Raw genomic sequence first — 18,587 nt, 5'->3', positions numbered from 1 at the left:
AAGTTATAGACAGTAAGAAGACGTTAAAATATCACTGGGAATCTTAACTTGGGAATAGCTTCTCTGCTATTTACAATCTTACATTTATGTCCATCGGATGGAAAAAACATCACACCATTATGAACATTCCTGCTTTACAATATCAGAGCAAGGTAGTAGGATCCATCTATACCAGATGAAATAATTTACCATCTGTAGCTGAGGAGGATGTGAAAATCACCTGCTAAATACAAACACATTCAGTTCAGAAGTCTGGGGTCATGTACACTTCCAGTCTTAAGTCCAGTAGCTCAGTACTCTCATTTCACTAATTTTAGATCTTAACAAAGTTTGGAAAACTGGAGAGGTGCCAGAGAACTGATGGAGGGTCAACATGAACCAAAAGAGAACTTAAAAGAGAACGATACTAGACTGGATAAACAGACTCTGATGAGGAATAAATTAATGAAGTAGTTACACAAAGACTCTCTCAATAGAGGTTAATAAGTATTTTCCACTGTGCTTCACTGATCACGCACGTCTGATACAGACAAGGTGGATACAGAGATGTAAGACAGATACAGAGCAGGCAGAGGTTTTGTTTCTGGAACATTATTTTACTGCCTGAAGACTAAACACTGTTTCCAAACACTGTCATCAGTCTCAGCCCAGACTTAGCTGACTATAAGCAGTGACTTGTGCTGTGCAAGACCCAGAGATGAGAGTTCACACCTCTCACCTAGGCTGGAGCCCTCTGCCCTCAGACTCCGTGAAATACATAAACTTTAGTAAGATAACAGCTCCCTTGTGCAAATAGGATTTGCATGCATGACTTGCTTTTCAATTCAGAGGCTGTAGCCACTGCAGGTTTTGAATTGCACATGCCCATGGAGAAGAAAAAAGCCTGCGGTTGGGGCAGTGCCAGCTGGAAACATTTCAGCACAAGAGGCAGCAGTCTGGATCTCAGGCAGATGTTTTAGTCAGCCTCTGGCTAGCCAATGTTTAATGGAGCATGTGCCTCAGGAACATGGAGTTTTGTGAAGAAAATCTTTTTCTCCTAGCTGTGCTTGGCTGACAGGTAGCCTTGAGGTGGCTTGGGAAGATGGACGAGCCACACAGACCCTCGCTGCTCGTGGGATGACCTCTCAAAGCGTGCTTGCTGTGGGCTAAGGTTTTCCGTCTCACCTCTCTGCAGAGAATCATAAAATCCTGCATTTCGAGGTAGTGCCAAAGGAGAACATATGCACATAATAAGGAAGGACAAAAAGGTGGAAAATTTTCTTTTCTGTTCATCCCACTTAAGTGGAAAACTTAAACGACAAGATGGAAATCCTGCAAAATCAGGAGGTGGTACTGCTGTTCTGTGTCCTTTTGCTATTCAAACTAGCTTTTTTCATTTGAAGATCAGTACAAATGCAGATTTCTCTGTGATGTTCCTGCTACTCTTGGTGGGGTGACGGGTGATGTCTGACTTGCAGATGCAGCAGGTGAAGGGCTGTTTTGCTGTTCAGCTGGTGTGTAAACAGCGGTGACACACTGAGCTCTGTCCTCTGCTCTTCAAAGGGATGTTTTGAAGCAGCCCCACAGCTGCTGCCCCACTTAATGTCTGCCACCAGCTCAGAGGAGCAGTTGGTAAACTGCTTATACATCTATCAGAACCCCAGGAGGGAAATTTGCATTATATATGCATACACGTGCATATATTGATGAAATGTTAATCTTTGTGAAGATATGTTTTCTCAAAAATAAAAAATATTGAGGAAATTTTTCTTTAAATCTGTCAAACACTGACTCTCTGCTGAGATTTTGGAGCATGAAGGAGCAGATGGGAAAGCTTCTGCAATACATTAAGTAAGATAACGTAAAAGAGGGAGAATCCACAATCCTCATAAAACTCAAATGCTGAAATATCCACAAGAGAATGAAGATTATAATAATTAATTCAGACAATACATCCTTGAATGAGAATATTTCAGCTTCCTCATTCGCTCAGTCTCTCATCTGATCTCCAAGAGCTAAACATAAATGTGGGAAAAGTGAAGTGAAATACTTTTTCAGAACTATTTGAAGTCTTTTGCCTGCATTCCAGAGCTCAGCTCAGGACTCCACGGGCTGAGGTTTGCACTGGATCTGTGAGCCCGTGCCTCCCTCTGCTGACTGCCTCTCCAGACCTCTCTCCTGGGCTGCAAATCATAAAAGGCCATGGTTGTTTTCCCCCTCCTGTTGGGCTCTCCATGTCCCAAGCAATGACAGTAAGGTCTGGGGAGCTGTTGGATACAGGCTGCTCACATCAGCCCCAGCCCCACAGTGCCAGTGGGTGTCACCCCCGTAGCCCGGTGGCATCTGCCACATGGGTCCCAGTGCCACTCAGGTTCTCCATTAACTCTAAATTAAAGCACCCTTGTTTAGGAGAAAAACTCTGAAAGTAGTAAGGCAGAGACTCAAGGAAAGTTACCATAAACTGAGAGATGCCGGCAGAGACCTTTGGCTACATCACTAGGTTACACCTGGGGTATACGTCACTGCTTCACTGAATTTTGATTTTGTCGTCTTTGTTTTTAATTTTGGGGGTTTTTGTTTTTGTTTTTTTTTCTTTTTTCTGTTGTTGTTTTTGTTGTTGTTTGTTAGTTTGGGTTGTTTTGTTTTGTTTTAAAGTTTGAATATGTCTGTAACACCACTTGGTACCAGTTTTAAAATCTTTTGGTCCTTATAGGCAGCTACTAAGTAAAACTGACTGTGGGAACTGCAAAGCTTAAAGGTTTTGGATTCTCTTCTCCTTTCACACACTCTCTATGAAACTTCCTGTCCTCTCAGCAGAACATGTGCCCCCAGCAAAGGCAAGAAATGTACAGTCTCAGCATGACAGGATTAACTGAAAATCATGCCCCTTGCTCCGGGGGAGGACCATGCTGGCTATCCTCGAGCTGGTTGTCCCTTAATGATCTGCCAGGGCTGGATGACCTTTTCTGTAGAGGGAACCAAACCCAACCCAATCCATCTTCTGGGATGATGGAGAGGCATCTCAGTGTTGTAAATGTCTTGTCTGTTTATTCCTCTTCCAGAGTATTTCCTCAGGTTGGGGGCTGAGAGAGATGAGATTAAAGTCTATTCTAACAAACCAAGTTTGTTAGTCAGGTTTCCTTTGGACTTGAAAACACAGAGGAAAACAGCTCCTGGATGCTCCAGGAGTTATGTGTTGTGGAAGCTTTGTTAGAAAGCTCTGAGGAAACTGCTATCCTGTCAAAATAAAGTGTGCCAAGTGGAAGAGCCCCAGGGCCATCGTGCTGGGATCTGAAGGCTGATTTAATAGTGCAAAAACCAATTACCAGGCTGTAATCAGTAACAGCTGTGCCAGGAAACTGAAATCGCTATGGGGAAGGAGACAGGAGAGCAGGGTCTGCTCTTGCAGGAGCTGAGGCTAAGATAAATGGCAGCAGAAAGCCCCTGCTACCAACGAGTTATGGAATAAATTGATGCACAGAAGCCCCAGTGCATTAGATCACTTGAAAGAACACGCAGAGTATCAGGGAGCCGGGTCAGTGAGGAGCTGAAGGCAGCACTGCCTGCCCAGATGAGTTACTGACCTCCACCCTGGGACTCCAACAGCCACCTGGTGAGTTACAGAGGCAGCAGCACCAGTGACAGTGATATATAATTAGCCTTGGAATATATTGAAATTTTCATATATGTGCTGAATTAAACCTTCACCCAGAGTGCAGAGAAAAACACATGATGACTTTTAATATAAATAAAATATTAGACAAGAGAAAGCATATAGCCTTTTATAGTTTATGGTGCTGATGTTCTGAAGAGACTCTAAAGCTCTCTTCAATTTACGGGCCAAAGCTATTTCTAGGAAGTAATGCCAGGAATATTTTTGAGGAAGGAGAGCTAAAGCTCAGCATCTAAACCTTGAAACTGCTGTAACAGATGCAGCTAGCTGTGATAAATATAAAACACAATAAATAAGACCAAGACCAGGTTGGACACAACTCTGGGCAGTACGAATCTTTCCAATGTTTAATCATCCAAGATTTCCTTTGATATTACTTCCTCCATTAAAAAGCAGGCTGTTTTTTATTTCAGACCTGAGAAGCATAGGTACTTTTCACTGAAGATTGATATACTTATTTTGAATGGTAGAAAGAAGTGGATCTGTTTAGTGGCTCAATCAGACTCTCACTCATCAAATTAGAGCTGCTGTCTACTAAGTGATAACATCACTCAGGAAGCACTTTGATGCACAAGTGAGTGGTCCAGGTGGGAGAGATGTAGATTGGTTAAGTGGAGAAGACGTGTAGTACTTAAAAAACAAGATACTAACAAAGATATAACGAAGCATGGGTTGAGAAACAAGTAACTCCCCTGTTCCAGTATTCGCTGATTATTGATTCATTGCTTATTATGTGTAAGTAACAATTTGTGGTTTCCAGCAAGTTTTGCCTGTGTTTTGCATTTGTTCTCAGTTATTCAGTGGATGTTGGAAGAAGGTTATGTCCCTTTGTCCCACTGAGCCATAACTCCAAGTGTAAATGCAGTACTTGATGCAGGACACTCCCACAGTGACCCCCCTCCAGCACTGCCACCCAGACCCTACAACCCCTTCAGTATTTAATCTGGGCACAGCCCGAGCCTGTTCAGGAATATAATTAATATACAAGTACTGAAAAATGAGCATAGAACCAACAGTTCTGTAGGTCAAGAGCACTTGTGTGTCAGGAAGCCACATCCTTCACACCATGGGATTGGTTTTTTCCAAGTGGCTCAAGAGGACATGAAGAGTCTCTCCACGGAGTCCTGGAGACTCCTCTTCCCCAGTGCTCACCCTGGGAACGACTGCTGGAGGGTTACAGGAGGCCTTTGTGCCCTCCCACCCAGTACTTCAGTTCAGGACACAGTCAAGCTCATCGAAACTGTGACAAGTTTCCGGCCTTACTTGAATTGAAGATTTCTCACCTTTGATGTGTGGTGGTGCTTTGGTCTCTGTGTTGAGAGCAGATCGAGTGCTCCCGAGCCCTGTGTGCACAGCACGGCCCAGGTCAAGCGGCCCCTGCAGCGCCTGTGACCTAAAATGACAGAAATGTTTCGCAAGAGAAGCGGCTGATTTCACTGGGCTCTTGCTCAAGAGCTGGAGGGCTCCCACAAGCCGTGAGCAGCGGCCTGTGGGGACCTTGGATGACGGGGGGTGACAGGAATTGGAGCCATCAGCAGAACAACTGCTCTGACAGTTCATATCTGCAGCTGGTGTTCTTCTTTCTGGTCTTTTCACCTACCGACTGGCCTATGAATCTTTTCAATCCAGCAAGAAGGAAATAGCCATGCTATTTCTGCTAAATTCCACTGGTATTTAGGGGAGTTTGTCTTTTAGGTCAAAAAGTCCCCAGGAATTCCTGGAGAGGTGCATGGCAGGGAAAGCAGGGTTAGGGGAAACCACAGAGCTCATTTGAGCAAAAAACTTAAAATGTGTCCTGGAAGCCACAACATTTAATGCATCTTAATTGGTTTATTTTCATCCTAAAATGCACTTAGAGAAAGGTTGTATCCATGACGGTCTGGGGGCTATCCAAGAGGAAAGCCATTTTCTGAGACCAAGTGATACAAATAGAAGAAATGAAATTATTAAAAAAAATTAATTTAAAATGTAAATAAAATATAATTAGAAAATTAAAATAAATAAAAAATAACAACAAAATAATGCCCCCAGGCTTTCTCACATGCAAACACATTATTATCAGCTCCGAAGCAGCAGCAGCAGTGACAGTACATGGGATAACTTTGGCTAAGGAATGGATACAGCAAAAGTGTTTCATTGTCACCAATCCGAGCCCCAGGAATAATCCCTCTCTTTCATTTAGTGTAAGTGGCTAACTCATGTAGGGCACTGAGAAGAGCACATGTAAGTTTGTTTTTCAGCTCTAGCAGGATCAGATATTTATAAAAAAATAAATAAGCCTCCCCCCCAAAATAAAGTAAAATAGAATAAAGTAAAAATAAAATAAATTACAAAATAGGAAAAATACAACAGCTATAAAATAAAGGTTAGGTTGGATATCAGGCAAAGGTTTTACACCCAGGGGGTGGCTGGGCGCTGGACCAGGCTCCCCAGGGCAGTGTTCACAGCACTGAGTCTGACAGAGCTCAGAAGGGCTTGGACACTGCTCTGAGGCACAGGGTGAGGTCTGTGGGGTGCCCTGTGCGGGGCCAGGAGCTGGACTGATGCTGCCTGTGAGTCCCTTCCAACTCTGGATGTTCTGCTTCTATGACTCTCTGAGAGTAAAACCCAATAAAGGAAAACAAAATAAAATAAAAAAAAAATATAAGACTAATGGAATAACACCTGTAATAAGAAAAATCAAATCGAATCAGAAACAAATCAAAGTCAAATCAAGCTCCTTCCTCCCAGCTGCCATATCATCATCATCCCTAATGAGATTTGCTCAAATACCGCAAATTTGTTGAGCAACAAACCGGCGGGGCCAGTGCGGAGCGGGGTGGGGCGAGCGCGGGGCGGGGCCGGGCGAGCGCGGGGCGGGGCCAGCCCGGAGAGGGGCGGGGCCAGCGCGGGGCGGGGCGGGGCCAGCGCGGGGCGGGGCGGGGCCAGCGCGGGGAGGGGCGGGGCGGGCGCGCGGGCAGCGCGGGGCGCGGAGCGGGCGCGCAGGGGCGGGCGTGGGGGGGGGGGGAGGCGCAGCATGAGCGGGCGCCCCCCCGCGGCCGCCGGCGCAGCGCCCCCGCGCCATGGAGGGATTCCCCGCCCGCGGGTACGGCACCGGCGGCGCGGACAACCGGCCGCTCTTCGGGGAGACCTCGGCCAGGGTAAGGGACAGTGCTCCGCCGCGCCACTGCCGCCCCCGGCACCCCCTTTCCCCGAAACAACCTCCCGCCAAAGCAAACCGCAGCGGAGGAAATGCAGCGGAAAGTCCCGTAGTGCCCCCCCCCCGCCACCCTCCCTGTGTAAAAGCCCCCCGGTAATGAGGAACCTCCTCCCCGGCCAGCCCGGAGAGCGGCAGCTCCCCACCCCCTGCCCCCGGGCTCGGCTCGGAGCGCCGCAGGCAGCCGAGCGGCCGGCCCGAGCGAGGAACCTGCCCGGACCCTGCGAACAAATTTAAAAATCCCTATGAAATACGAGAGAATCTTCAGTCCCCCTCAAAAACGGCATCAAAAATCAGAAAGGCTGCACCCCAATGGAAAAATATAAAAGGAACCCCCCAAATCCCCAAAGAAAGAAAAGCTTAAAATTGGCGTAATTATAAAAAAAACCCCAAACCTTGAAATAAAACAAAAACAACCGTCTCCCGATTAATGCCCCGAACCAAAAACAATCCATCAAAACTACCCCAAACGAACACCGCCCCAAATTTAAAAAAAAACAAACTATATCCCCAATACCAACCCCCCCCAGCAAAACCCCCTCCTCAAATAAAATCTCTCAAAACATTCCCACCCCCTTCCCCCCAAGGAAATCAACTTCCAAATAATCCTCCCCAAACCAGAATCCCCCCCAAAACTCTATCGGGAACTTGGGCTGGGGGTCCCAGGGTCGGGGGGCCCTCGGGCTGGGGCTGGGAAGGGATTAGGGCACGGGCAGGGCTCAGAGCCGCTGTGTCCCATCCGGCTGTGCCCTGCAGCCCAGCCGGGGCTCTGCGGCTGCCTCTCACCCAGTCTGGGGGGTCTTTGCTGGGGATGGGTTGGGGTTGGGGGCCGCCTTCGGTGCCTTCCTGGGAACTGATTTTTCTCCCGGGATGGAGGAGCCGGCGGTGGCTCCTTGGCTGCCGTGCGGCAGCGGCGGCTCCTCAGGTGTCAATCCCCGTAAGCCGCTCGGCTCCCGGCGCTGCTGCGGGGGGCTGTGCTGGGGAGGGGGCTCCTGGGGCTGCCCGGGATCCCTCGGGAACCACGGCACCTGGAGGTGTCACATCATCGGTCTGGGACATGGGGTTGTCCCGTTAGGAGGGGTTACCCACATTCGTATGTGTTTGGGGGGATGCGATTATTCACAAGTGTATCAAATCCATCACCGCCCTCCCTGCAAGAACTTGGAACTGCTGTTACAATTGTGATGTTTAATGGAAGCGAAGCGATTCCAACCGGACTTTCGGGGGAAAATAGAATGATGTGGCATAGGAGGACGGGCAGGACCCCAAGAAGATGAACGGAGGGGGACAGGTGTCCCCCACTAGCAGTTGCTGGCCCTGATGGGGAGCACTGGAGGCAAGGGTACCTTTCTTGGAGCAGTGCCTTGCACTTGGGTCCTCTTGGACGGTCCTTGGTCAGGGATTTTGGGAAGCTGCCAGCAATGGGCACTTAGAGGGACAGGGATGTGCCATCGGAGCAGGGAGGCAGTCCTGGCAGGTAACCCCCAGGTTTCTGCCCAGGTTAAGCCTTCGGTCCTTGATCCCTGCTTTTTTCCAGCCACGCAAAGGAGAGAGGTAAATAATAAACGTGGGATGCTAATTTCAGTTCCTGGTCTCTAACGGGGATCCAGCGTCCTGCACTTCACCCCCTGCCTGTCCCCTGTGGCTTTTTTGGAACCTGTCATACGGGCCGAGCAGCAGCCGATGGTGTCTCGCTGCTGTACCCGTGTCCGACAGACAAGGGATCACTGTGCTGGCCAGGGGTCGTTTCCTCCCTGATTCACTGGGGTTGCTTGGAAACGGACGCTGGTAAGGTCCCGAGCTGGAATGTTCTGTGTCAGAAATGGAAAAGCTAAACTTTGCCTTTAAATGGGAGCAGGTCTGCCGGGAGAAGTGCATCTGCCCTTGCCCCAGCTCTGCTTTTGGGTCTCTGCAAGTGATGGCTGATACTGGCAAACCTGGATCCTCTGCTCGGGATGGGGCCACAGGGAAGGGCAGGGACAGTGTTTGTGCCCCAGGAAGTCGCACCCAAAATGAGGGGTCTCCCACCCTTGCCAGCAGTTGGAAATGGATGTAGAGATGGGGATTCCCTTTTCTTGCCTTCTTGCACTCTCCTGGTCTCCAAGCTGGTGATTTTGAGGGCAAAGCCACTCTATGGGCAGCAGCATCTGCCTCCTTGCCCTGCCGTGGTCCAGCTGCTCCTGCAAAGCTCGTCCTCCTGTGCCACTGCTGAGCAGGGACTGGGGCAAGATGGTACCAAAGAAGTGGCTGGTGGGGAGAGGAGTGTAGCAACACAGTGCTGATGAATGCCAGGCGCTGTGGATTCAGCTGTGGTTTCCAGGGATGCAGCACTGGCAGTGAATGAGTATGAGACAATGCAAAGCGCAGCTGTACGGTGGCAGAGGGGACAGAGTGTCACAGGTGCAGCACTTGTCAGGAAAGAAGCTGAAAGTTGGGTTTCTCCATGGTGGGAGCATTTGAGTGGGTGGGAGTTAATTGTTGTGGGTTGGAAGCAGAAAGCAATAGAGAGATTGAGCAGCTCGGGATGGGAATGATGAGCTGTTGAGGACACACCAGGAAGTCCCCGTGTCTTGCAGCAGGTTGGTGGCCAGCATGGCCCTGAGCACAGTCTGTCTTGCCTGCAATTCCACCAGGTGGGGTCTGGCAGTGCATTCGGCTATCCCCTACGGCTGCAGCGGGCTGCAATGGCTACTGACCATCTGGACTTGCTGATGTAAGGCATAAAAATGGCCTTTCTGTCACTCCTGCAGAGATGGCACCAGGTACCCACGCTCCAGGGGACCTGCCCATTCCCTTGTCCTGGCCAAGCCCCTGCTGGGTTCCCTGTGGGCTTAGCCCACATGCTGCTAACTTGGAGGATGCAAGGATGGAAGGTGCAGAGCTGGAATGGGGCAAAGAGCAAAGCTGCCACTCTGTCAGAGCCTGTGAAGGGAGTGCAGATAATAGTCTCAGTCCAGCCTCAGTTTCCCTGCTGCTCCAAGTAACCTTGACCCAGATCCTAGAGAATCCTGGATTGTGCCCTCCTGCTTTGCAAGGATTTGACGCTTCCTGACCTTATGTCCCTTTCCCAGAGGCAGATGGAGGGAGACCTCTGCACTGCAGAGGCTCAATGGGAGAAGTCTGATGCCTCCAGCCCCTGCAACACTCTCCCCAGAGTAGGAGGAGAGGGCAGAAACTCTCCTGTTTCAAAATGCATCTTGTGCAACAGTGAAACAAGGAATTCTCATGTCTGGCCAACAGCTCACCACGTCTTGGCAGCTGGCTGGCTGAATGGGGACCCCCATGGAGGCACTGCTGGGTTGTATCAGAAGATGGTGCCAGTACCCTGTGCTGGCCCAGGTGACCTCAAGCAGCTGCAGCCTCTCTGTTTTGATGTGCCTGCTGGTGTTTTTTGTCTTTCTACTCTAGCAGCTATTACACTACATAGTGATGCTGGAGAAAAATCCTTCCTGAATCAGCTATGCTGGTCGTAAGAGCCGGCTGTGACAGCTGGGTGACATGTAGGACACAAGGCTCACCACAGCCAGTTTCTGTGTGCCCAGCATCCAGGAGTGTCTGCCCAGGCTGGGCTGTGCACTCGGCCACAGTGTGGAGGTGAAAGGCTCTGTCATCCCCAATCCCTTTAGCCGTCTTGGCCTCTGCTTGAGTATTTTTAACCTTTTTGCTGTGCTAAGCTGCCCGGGGCTGAAGTGTCAGCAGGCACTGGGGAATACAGCCTCTCACTGCTTTGCCAAGCCCAGGATTTCAGGATCAGTGTCTCTAATCTCTGCATCCTGAAATACCTTCTTCTGCCGGCAGTGCATTTGGGAAATTTGAGTGACCACAGGTTTAAGCACAGGGAAGGGGATGCCTTGGCCACAGGGACTGGATAACATGTGCTCCACTGCCAGCATCCATACCTGATCTGGCTGTTCCTGGGAACTCCATCAGTCAGCAGTGTGAGATGAGAGGTCTCTGTGCTGGGGATGCTCTCTCCCACACTGAAACAGTAAGAGAAAAATGTTCCATGACCACTGTCAAGTCTGACTCCCTTGTTTTCTCCAGCCACTCCAGTCTGTCCTCATACAGTGGGTCTCTGGTTAGTTAGGAGCACAGTCATGGCTGAGTTTCTGGATGGTGACTGACTGTGTGTCCATCCCTCTGAGCTCTCTGCAGAGCTGGCTGTGACTCTGTGCTCACCAGGTGAGCTCTGCAGGTTGGTGACCCACTGCTGTTCTGCAGCTGGCTCCCTGGCATCTCCTGCTGTGTCTGCTGTTGGAAACCATCTCCTCATGGCACAAGGGATCCAGTTGCTCACCTCCTGCCACCCTGAATGGAGCAGCTGAGCCTGAATGGCAGTTCTGGTCCCCCTCCGTAACACTGCCTTGGTGGGCTCAGCCAGGTCTGCAGGGCAAGGGCAGAGCAAAACTGCAGTCCTCTCCTGGTATTGGAGTGGCTTTTGGGGTAAGGACCCTTCCATGTCCTGCCTAAATTAAAGTTAGCTTTGAGTTCTTTAATTTATTTTAGGTGAGGAGGAGGAGGAGTCCAGCCGAGCTGTTATGATATGCTCTTGGAGCATTCCATGCTTGCATTTTTCAAGTTGCATTTCTTATTTGCCTGGAGTTGCTTGTCTTGGTTCCTTTTTTGGGGTCAGTGGTGGTATCCCGTAGCTGGCTCTCAGTTGTATTGCCAACTCCGAATGTGGAAATGCTGGTGAGGAGAAGGGATTTGTGCCTGGCTGGTGAGGACTTTGCACAGGGCATGTTGGTGACAATGTCCTTTGGAGGGTCAGTTCCCACTGCTGCAGCCACTGCAGTTCCCCCACAGCTTGGGGCCTCTGAGCTACAGGAGCACCAGTGGTTTTGTTTTACAAAGAGGAGTTGGGACTAATAGAAGAGGTTTCAGAGTCTGCTTGCTGGGGCCCTTGGGGATGAACACAACCAGGGCACAGCATCCACCTATTCCTGAACCACCTTAATGTGAGCTCTACAAAGCCTCAGGTCAGGGCTGGTGGTGTCCCACAAAAACACGAATTGCTGTTCTCTGCCTCCTCTTTGCTTCCTTCCAGTGCCCTGCTGCTGTCAGATGTTACTTCTTCACGACCTGGTACTTCTCCCTCTACAAATCCAAATTCTAGGAGGGAAGAAAGGTGCAAGAGCAGGTGGAGAGAAGCCTGTGTTACCCTGCTGGCTGGCTGGGGTGTCTTGGGCAAAATGCTTTCACTGCTCAAACTCTTTTCTCACTTTCTTTTCACCATACCTACTTAATGACTCTCAATATAGTTGATCGAAGTCCGGGGTGTTTTCTCTCTGCACATTTGTTCTGCTGTAGCTGTTCTTTTAGCCTTTGATCTGAGTTGTCAGCCATCTGGGGTGTGACACCTGACTGTGTGCAGCCCAGTCTGACTGTCATGATATATATTTATACTCAGAGCAGCGCCAGTGTGTGCTGGCAGGGATTGCAATATTCCCCTTTTCCTTTGTTTTTTACTCCATCAGTACAGAGTCTTGCCGTGGGTGCTCCTCTGAGTTCGTGGTCACACAGCCCAGTGTCACAGCCAGTCCCTGCCCTGATGCCACTGGGATGGGACTGGGCTGCTGTCATTGAGGGATCTTTCTTCCCAGGTGCAAAAAGGTTGTGTCCTCCCAGCTGTTTTATACTCATCAGGTGCAGCAGAAAGGAGTGTGAGGGGATTTCTGTCTTCCAAGCAGAGCCACTGGCATCTTCAGATCTGCTGGTGTTAGGGTGGAGCATTTGAGGTGTGGGCAACACTTCACCTCCTTGCCAGCAGCCCACAGACTCCCACCTAAGACTCTATCCGTCTATTAATTCTCAGGCAGTGAGGCTAAAAACAGCTTTTTCTGACAACCTCCATCTGTGCGCTCCCACTTAAAAGAAAAGATTTAAGTATAATTTGCACAACTGTAATCAATTTGGACGTAGTGGAGAAGCCATTTGCAAATGAGCAAACCTCCTGCACGAGGCCTTGACCAGTACAACCTCCCTGGGGTCCGTGGAGGGAGGGGAAACCTTCCTGTGTGGCAGAGCTCACCAGGGAGCCTTGATGGTGTGCTGGGGATAATGTAAATCCTGGCTGATGCTCTCAGTGTTGTTGGTTAATGCTGTTTTATATGGTTTGGGGGGCTTTTTGTTGTTGGTTTTTTGGGTACAAGTAAAACTCTTTTCTTTTCTTCAGGACAGAATCATCAATCTAATTGTTGGTGGCTTAACAACCTTGCTGCTTGTAGTAAGTATCTCCCATCCATGTTGCAACTTTAAGTCACAGGGAGAAAATCAGAATTCCTCTACCAAAACGGGTGGTGAAACTTCCAGTGATCAAAGAGGCTCTGATTTAGGGCAGGCAGTCATTTTGGGACATAATCTGTCTTTTGAACTTCTTTGACAACAGTAGAAGGGGGAATACCTTTCTTTAAGAGCTGCAATAAAATCCTTTAAGTTCCCTGGTAGATCGTGCATCCTGGCTGAACGTGAGGCTGGGTAAGACAACAAAGTATTTATGTGCCAGTAGAGCGTGTTTGCTTCTATTTCCTTCTATTTATGATTTATTGTCCTCTATTTATGGCTTATATAAGTCTTTCCAAAGTTTGTCCCTTTGTGTTGAGCTGTGCTTTCCCCAAGCTTTAAAGGCGAACTGGAGACCATCAGTTGTGTGGTCCACGGGGGGATTGTTGGAGAGCTGAGGTGCAGGGAGGCTGTGGGGACAGGTGAGGTGCCAGCTGGTGGAACACGAGGCTGAAGGGATGCTCCTGCATGGGCAGTGTGCACCCCGGGGCCTGGTGGCCTCATGGCTACTTGGAGGGTGGTTTCTGGCAATAAGCCAGAGTGGCAAAGCTTTCATTGGTTTTTTTCCACTCCTCTCAGTGTGCAGCTGTCTCAAAGCAGTTTTCCTCCAGACTTGCACATTTTCCTACAGTGCCTCAGGGGTGGGAGTCAGAGGCCAGGGAGGGGCACGCAGATCAGGATGTGAGCGCTGTGCTGCTCCAGCCCTTGGGCTGAGCCTCTTCTCACTGCAGCTCTGGCCAGAGTGAAATCCTCATCTTTGTTTTCCTCCACACAGGTCACTCTAATCAGTGCTTTTGTCTTCCCGCAACTACCTCCAAAACCTGTGAATGTATTTTTTGCTTTCTGCATCTCCTTGTGTTGCATTTCTGCTGGCATTCTTGTAAGTACCGCCATGTTTGCCGTGCTTTTGAGTCGATGGCTCTGAATAAAATCTGCTTTACGTGGTGCTGCCTTCTTTTTTACACTCTCCTAGAAAAGCTTTCCTGCCTCCGTAACACAAACTGACAATGAGGGAGTGGTAATGAGTTTTGTATTTACTGCAGAGGAAGTGTGTGAACTGAGCCAACTCCTGCAGCCCAGCTGTAGTGCAAGACTTGTCACCTCTGTGGCACTGCCACCCACAGCTGCCAGAGGAGACACAGAGTAGGAAACCAGGGAGCAGAGCACTGAAATGGGAATGCAGAGATGGACTGTGCTGCAGAAGACACTTGAAATGGGATCAGCCATGCACTTACATTAGTCAGTGACCTTTCAAACACAGGGGATGAGTTACAGGGATAGGAAGCTACAGCAAGTGGAAGATGTTGCTATACTCAACAACTGCAGAATTCCAAGAGAGTTGGTCCCAAGCACTGACAAAGGGAACGGGCAGGTCTGAGTTCATACAATCACAGAATGGTTTGTGTTGGAAAGGGCTGTCAAGAACCATCTAGTCCAACTCCCCTTCCACGGGCAGGCACATTGGTGCCTCCTTCCTCTGCTGTAGCTCTTCATACTTGGAGCATTCTCCTTCCTTCAGCTGTGGCCTGGAGCAGCCCTGTGCCCCTCACTGCCGGGTATGCTGAGAAATTGCTCTGCAGTGCCTGGTCAGTCCCAGTTTTTGATCCTACAGCTGGTGGCCACAACTCTGCCCAAAACAGACTGTGTTAGTGCAAAGCTGTTGTTTGTCCTCATCCACTAGGATGTAGCAAGTTTTGAGAGTTAAAATACCCCCGGCTAAGCCACTCACTTTCCCTTCCTCTCAGCAAAGCTGACCAGACAGCGCATGTCCTCAGGGCCAGTTTCACACAGACACACACACACACTCAGTCTCTCTGGCCAGAGGAAGCTGGATTGTTTTACAGGAAGAAAAAAAAACCCAGAACTAAACCTGCAAGTTGCCAATTCAGTTACCAAAGAAAGTTTCCTCAGAATATTCAGCTTTTTGAAATAACACAAACTCCTTTTCTCTTCTAGATCTACTGGTATCGACAAGGAGACCTGGAACCCAAATTTAGAAATCTAATTTACTACATATTGTTTTCTATTGTCATGTTATGTATATGTGCCAACCTGTACTTCCATGAAGTGGGTAAATGAAGGACATTGGGAATACCCAGCAATGATGCTACTGTGTCAGAATGCTCCCAGCTCAGCTCTACTCGAGACATTTAAGTGACAACCATCAGCCTGAGAGGAAAGAAGTGGGTTGTGCAAGGATAAATCAGTACATGATTTTCATGTAAATGTATATGTAATGTCCCTCTTGTTGGGGAAAATTATTGCCATAAGACGTGACATTCTGCTTTTTTTTGAAGAGCTACTGTTGCGCTTAATGAACATTCCAGTTGTACTGATGTTTCAGAATGGCACAAGCTTTTTCATTTTGGAAAAAACTGCACTTTTATATTACTGTACAAATAAACTGCAGCACTGAAAGGATCTGTGGCAGTATAAATAAATGGCATCTTACAGTCAAGTAAGACAAATACTCTTTATTTTGTTGAAACTGAATATACAATTATTTCTGTTCCCTAGGCAACCATTTAAAACTACAACTTATTTTTCACATTAACAAAACCACAGACTGAAAAAGACCAACTCTTGATTATGAAGAGCTAATTACAGAAATAAATAAAATAATTTATACAAGTCTTTAGTTTCTATAGCTTTTTCTCTTGATTCCTAGCTAACAGGCTGCTGTTCAGCCCAGTGTCTGTTTCAAACAATGCAAGAATTAATTGGCCTCCTTTGCCTCGGGGCCCTATGTCCAGACTCTCACAGAGCTACTCCTCCAAGACTTTGCCACCTTCACACCACTCCCCATTTACTAACTTGCTGCAGAAATCACGTCTGGAAAGGTGGCTGGTAGTGTCAGGTAAACAGTGACAGAGACAAATGTTCCAACCTACTCACAACAATCTCAAAGAAATTCCAAGCTTGCCAGGGGGGAGGCTGGTGGGTCCCAGTAGCTTCCCTTTCTCATAGCCCTTCCCTTTTTATTTAGCTTGCTGTAGTGATAAGAGGAAAAAAAAAAAAAAAACAACAAAAAAACAAGAAAAGATTTTCCACAAGTGATCTTTCAGAGCTGTCCATTGCCAGCAATGGACTCCTTAGGAACAGGCAAGTCCCATAAGCTTCTGCCTACTTCCTATGCCACAGACATACTAACAAGTCAGGTGAGGTGGGAATACACACCACTGCTTCGTGATGCTGCCCATGCTCCCTGAAGTCTTTGATGGAACTCACTCCTTCCTGAAATGTAACAGTCTCTTATTCCATGTATTCAAGAGTCAGTAAGTGCAAAAATCCTCATCCATTCTTCATGAAACCTGTGCAAACTAATACTTGCTGTGGCACTAAGAGGCTACAGTCCACAGTCCTTGACTTCTGTCCAGTTTTCCACGTGTGCAGTTCAGCACATCAGTAACAAGTCAGATCAGAACTGACTGGATGGATCCAAGCACTGTGAGCACTGCAACAGAGGCTCTTCAGAACACTGGAACACCCCAGTGAGAGGTGGCACCTCAGGCCTCGGCTGGTGGCTCAGTCCTCTCTCCCGGATGAAGGAAACAGCCTGAGCTGAGAAAGTGCACTGTAGTCATCCCACACTGGAAGCTTCTGTTCAAATTGACAGACTGTGACTGCTTTCTTTGGAAATGTGGCACAGGGTTGTAACTAATTTCACAATGCAGACATGGTCAATAGAAAATGGACACCATTGCTGGTTCTCAGTGACAGCTCACTAAATCCTCAACATCCTTTGAATCTTCTGAGTCAGGACTACCCAACGATGAGCCAATAATGTGTGACCCATCTCCATGATGTTGTAGGATAGGATCTGTCAAGGGACAAAAAGCATTACAACTATTGCTGTATTTTATATCTTGTTATAATGGCACAAACTCAGGAGACAGGGAACATAACCTGGAATTCTAACCAATTACAGGCCGTGTTGCTCAAACTAGGCAGTTTGCAATTTCTAGTTTCACAGGATCACAGAACAGCTGGGGTTGGAAGGGAGATCCTCTGTTCCAACTCTTTGCTAAAGATGGTTCAGCTAGAGCATGTTGCACAGGACCACATCCAGGTGGGTTTTGAGTATCTTTAGAGAAGGTAAATGATGACCAATATGGATGAATATGGATGTAATGGCGTGACTGGCATTTGCATCCATCAGATGTTACACTATCAGTGCTGACCCTCTGATGGCTCTACAGGGAGATCCTTCCTCTGGGGAGGGGTATTTGTTAGGTTACTTGAAGTTTCATAGCACTGATAGGTAAAATTATTTAAGAGAAAGCAAGGATCTATGAAATGTTGTCTGCAGAGACTCAAAAGCTCTATCCACTGCTTTAATGAAAGAGATTGTCATACCTGTGAGAGTTGTCAAGGGCAAGACTGATTCACTATCTATATCATCCGTTGCCTGGATAAAACCATGGGAAGAAGGAACAATAAGCACAGTCTCATCGTCTATTGCAGGCTGATCAACTTGTTCTTCTATTGTTGGGGAACCCAGGTCCTGCACAACACAGAACAAGCCATGAGAGTGCATTCCTGTAGCATAAACAAAAACCTGCCATACTCCACAGTAAGCAATAAACCAAAATGTCAGCACCTGAGATAGCTTATTTCAGCATTTACGGGGCATGTTTCTTCTTAGTGCAGGCATCCAAAAACAAGATGAGAAGAATTTTAAATTTTACTCTGTTGAGCAGTGGTGGAGAGGAAAGGAGACAGGTGCAAGTGGTGATAAAATTACCTTGCAAGTCAAATATTATGACTGTAAAGAGGAATAATTAGGCTTTTCCACTACTTGCTGTCTAGATGTTCTGAGACTGAAGCATTACCTTTGTAGCACTTACCTGCTCCACAAACCCAACAGCTTTACCTTAAGTTTCACAACTCCTGTTGTCAAGTTTTAACTGACACTGAACACAGAGCTCAAAAGAGCCACTTTATTTGCTGTGCCTTGCTTAGTCTGTCCCTGGCTGGAGGTTGGCTCTAGACTTTTTTTCCTGAACCTCATGATACCAGAAGATTGGCAACACACTGATTCCTTCCAGGTACAAGTTGTCAATACCCTCATTCTCTTCCAGTCCTGCCATTGCTGCTGCTGCCTCTTCCCTGGCTCCTGTGGTACTGGAATGGCAGCAACACATCTGGCTGACTCAGTGTCACAGCACACTCCTGGTTCCACAAATGCAGGGTAAAGTCATCCCACACAGTACTGCCAGAATCAGCAGAGATATCTGGATTCCAGTTTTTGTGTGTAAAGTGTAAAGTTTGTTCAAACTTCAGGAATCCCTGATGTAGAATGCTAGCAACTGCTGCTGACACAATGGAAAGTACCTGGATTTCTCACTGTTTTCAGAGGGAGCAGGAATTCTTGAGGAGAGGTTACAGCCCTCCATGTTTAAGAAAATCCTGATGCTCCTCTACCTTGTTTTTTTTTGTAGAAAAGCTTTTTCCCTA

The 18,587-nt window shown here is 48.0% G+C and overlaps 2 protein-coding genes across 3 annotated transcripts in view; one reads left to right on the top strand and one right to left on the bottom strand.

The window, feature by feature from the left end:
• Positions 1-6,695: 6,695 nt before the first annotated feature.
• Positions 6,696-15,764, top strand: TMEM243 (transmembrane protein 243). Its single transcript, XM_014883113.2, has 4 exons — positions 6,696-6,792; positions 13,024-13,074; positions 13,906-14,010; positions 15,087-15,764. The coding sequence occupies exons 1-4, from the start codon at positions 6,715-6,717 to the stop codon at positions 15,207-15,209; spliced, it is 357 nt and encodes a 118-aa protein (XP_014738599.1). The 5' UTR covers positions 6,696-6,714; the 3' UTR covers positions 15,210-15,764.
• Positions 15,590-18,587, bottom strand: part of DMTF1 (cyclin D binding myb like transcription factor 1) — a 28,507-nt gene continuing 25,509 nt past the window's right edge. For both annotated transcript variants that reach the window (XM_014883112.2, XM_014883111.2), the window contains exons 16-17: positions 17,487-17,634; positions 15,590-16,950 (exon numbers count right to left, since the gene is read on the bottom strand). In XM_014883112.2, coding sequence (XP_014738598.1) covers positions 16,841-16,950; positions 17,487-17,634 — 258 coding nt within the window. In that variant the 3' untranslated portion in view covers positions 15,590-16,840. The remainder of the gene's footprint in view (positions 16,951-17,486; positions 17,635-18,587) is intronic.

This window comes from Sturnus vulgaris, chromosome 5, assembly GCF_052056855.1.
Source record: "Sturnus vulgaris isolate bStuVul1 chromosome 5, bStuVul1.hap1, whole genome shotgun sequence".
NCBI lineage: Eukaryota > Metazoa > Chordata > Aves > Passeriformes > Sturnidae > Sturnus > Sturnus vulgaris.
The sequence above is the reverse complement of the archived record's forward strand: the minus strand, read 5'-3'. Positions and strand labels throughout refer to the sequence as shown.

Bases quoted from the DNA above. Each gene is read 5' to 3' on its own strand.
- TMEM243 (XM_014883113.2), top strand. From the start codon at position 6,715: ATGGAGGGATTCCCCGCCCGCGGGTACGGCACCGGCGGCGCGGACAAC. The intron at 6,793-13,023 runs GTAAGGGACAGT...TCTTTTCTTCAG, and splicing joins TCGGGGAGACCTCGGCCAGG to GACAGAATCATCAATCTAAT. The intron at 13,075-13,905 runs GTAAGTATCTCC...TCCTCCACACAG, and splicing joins TAACAACCTTGCTGCTTGTA to GTCACTCTAATCAGTGCTTT.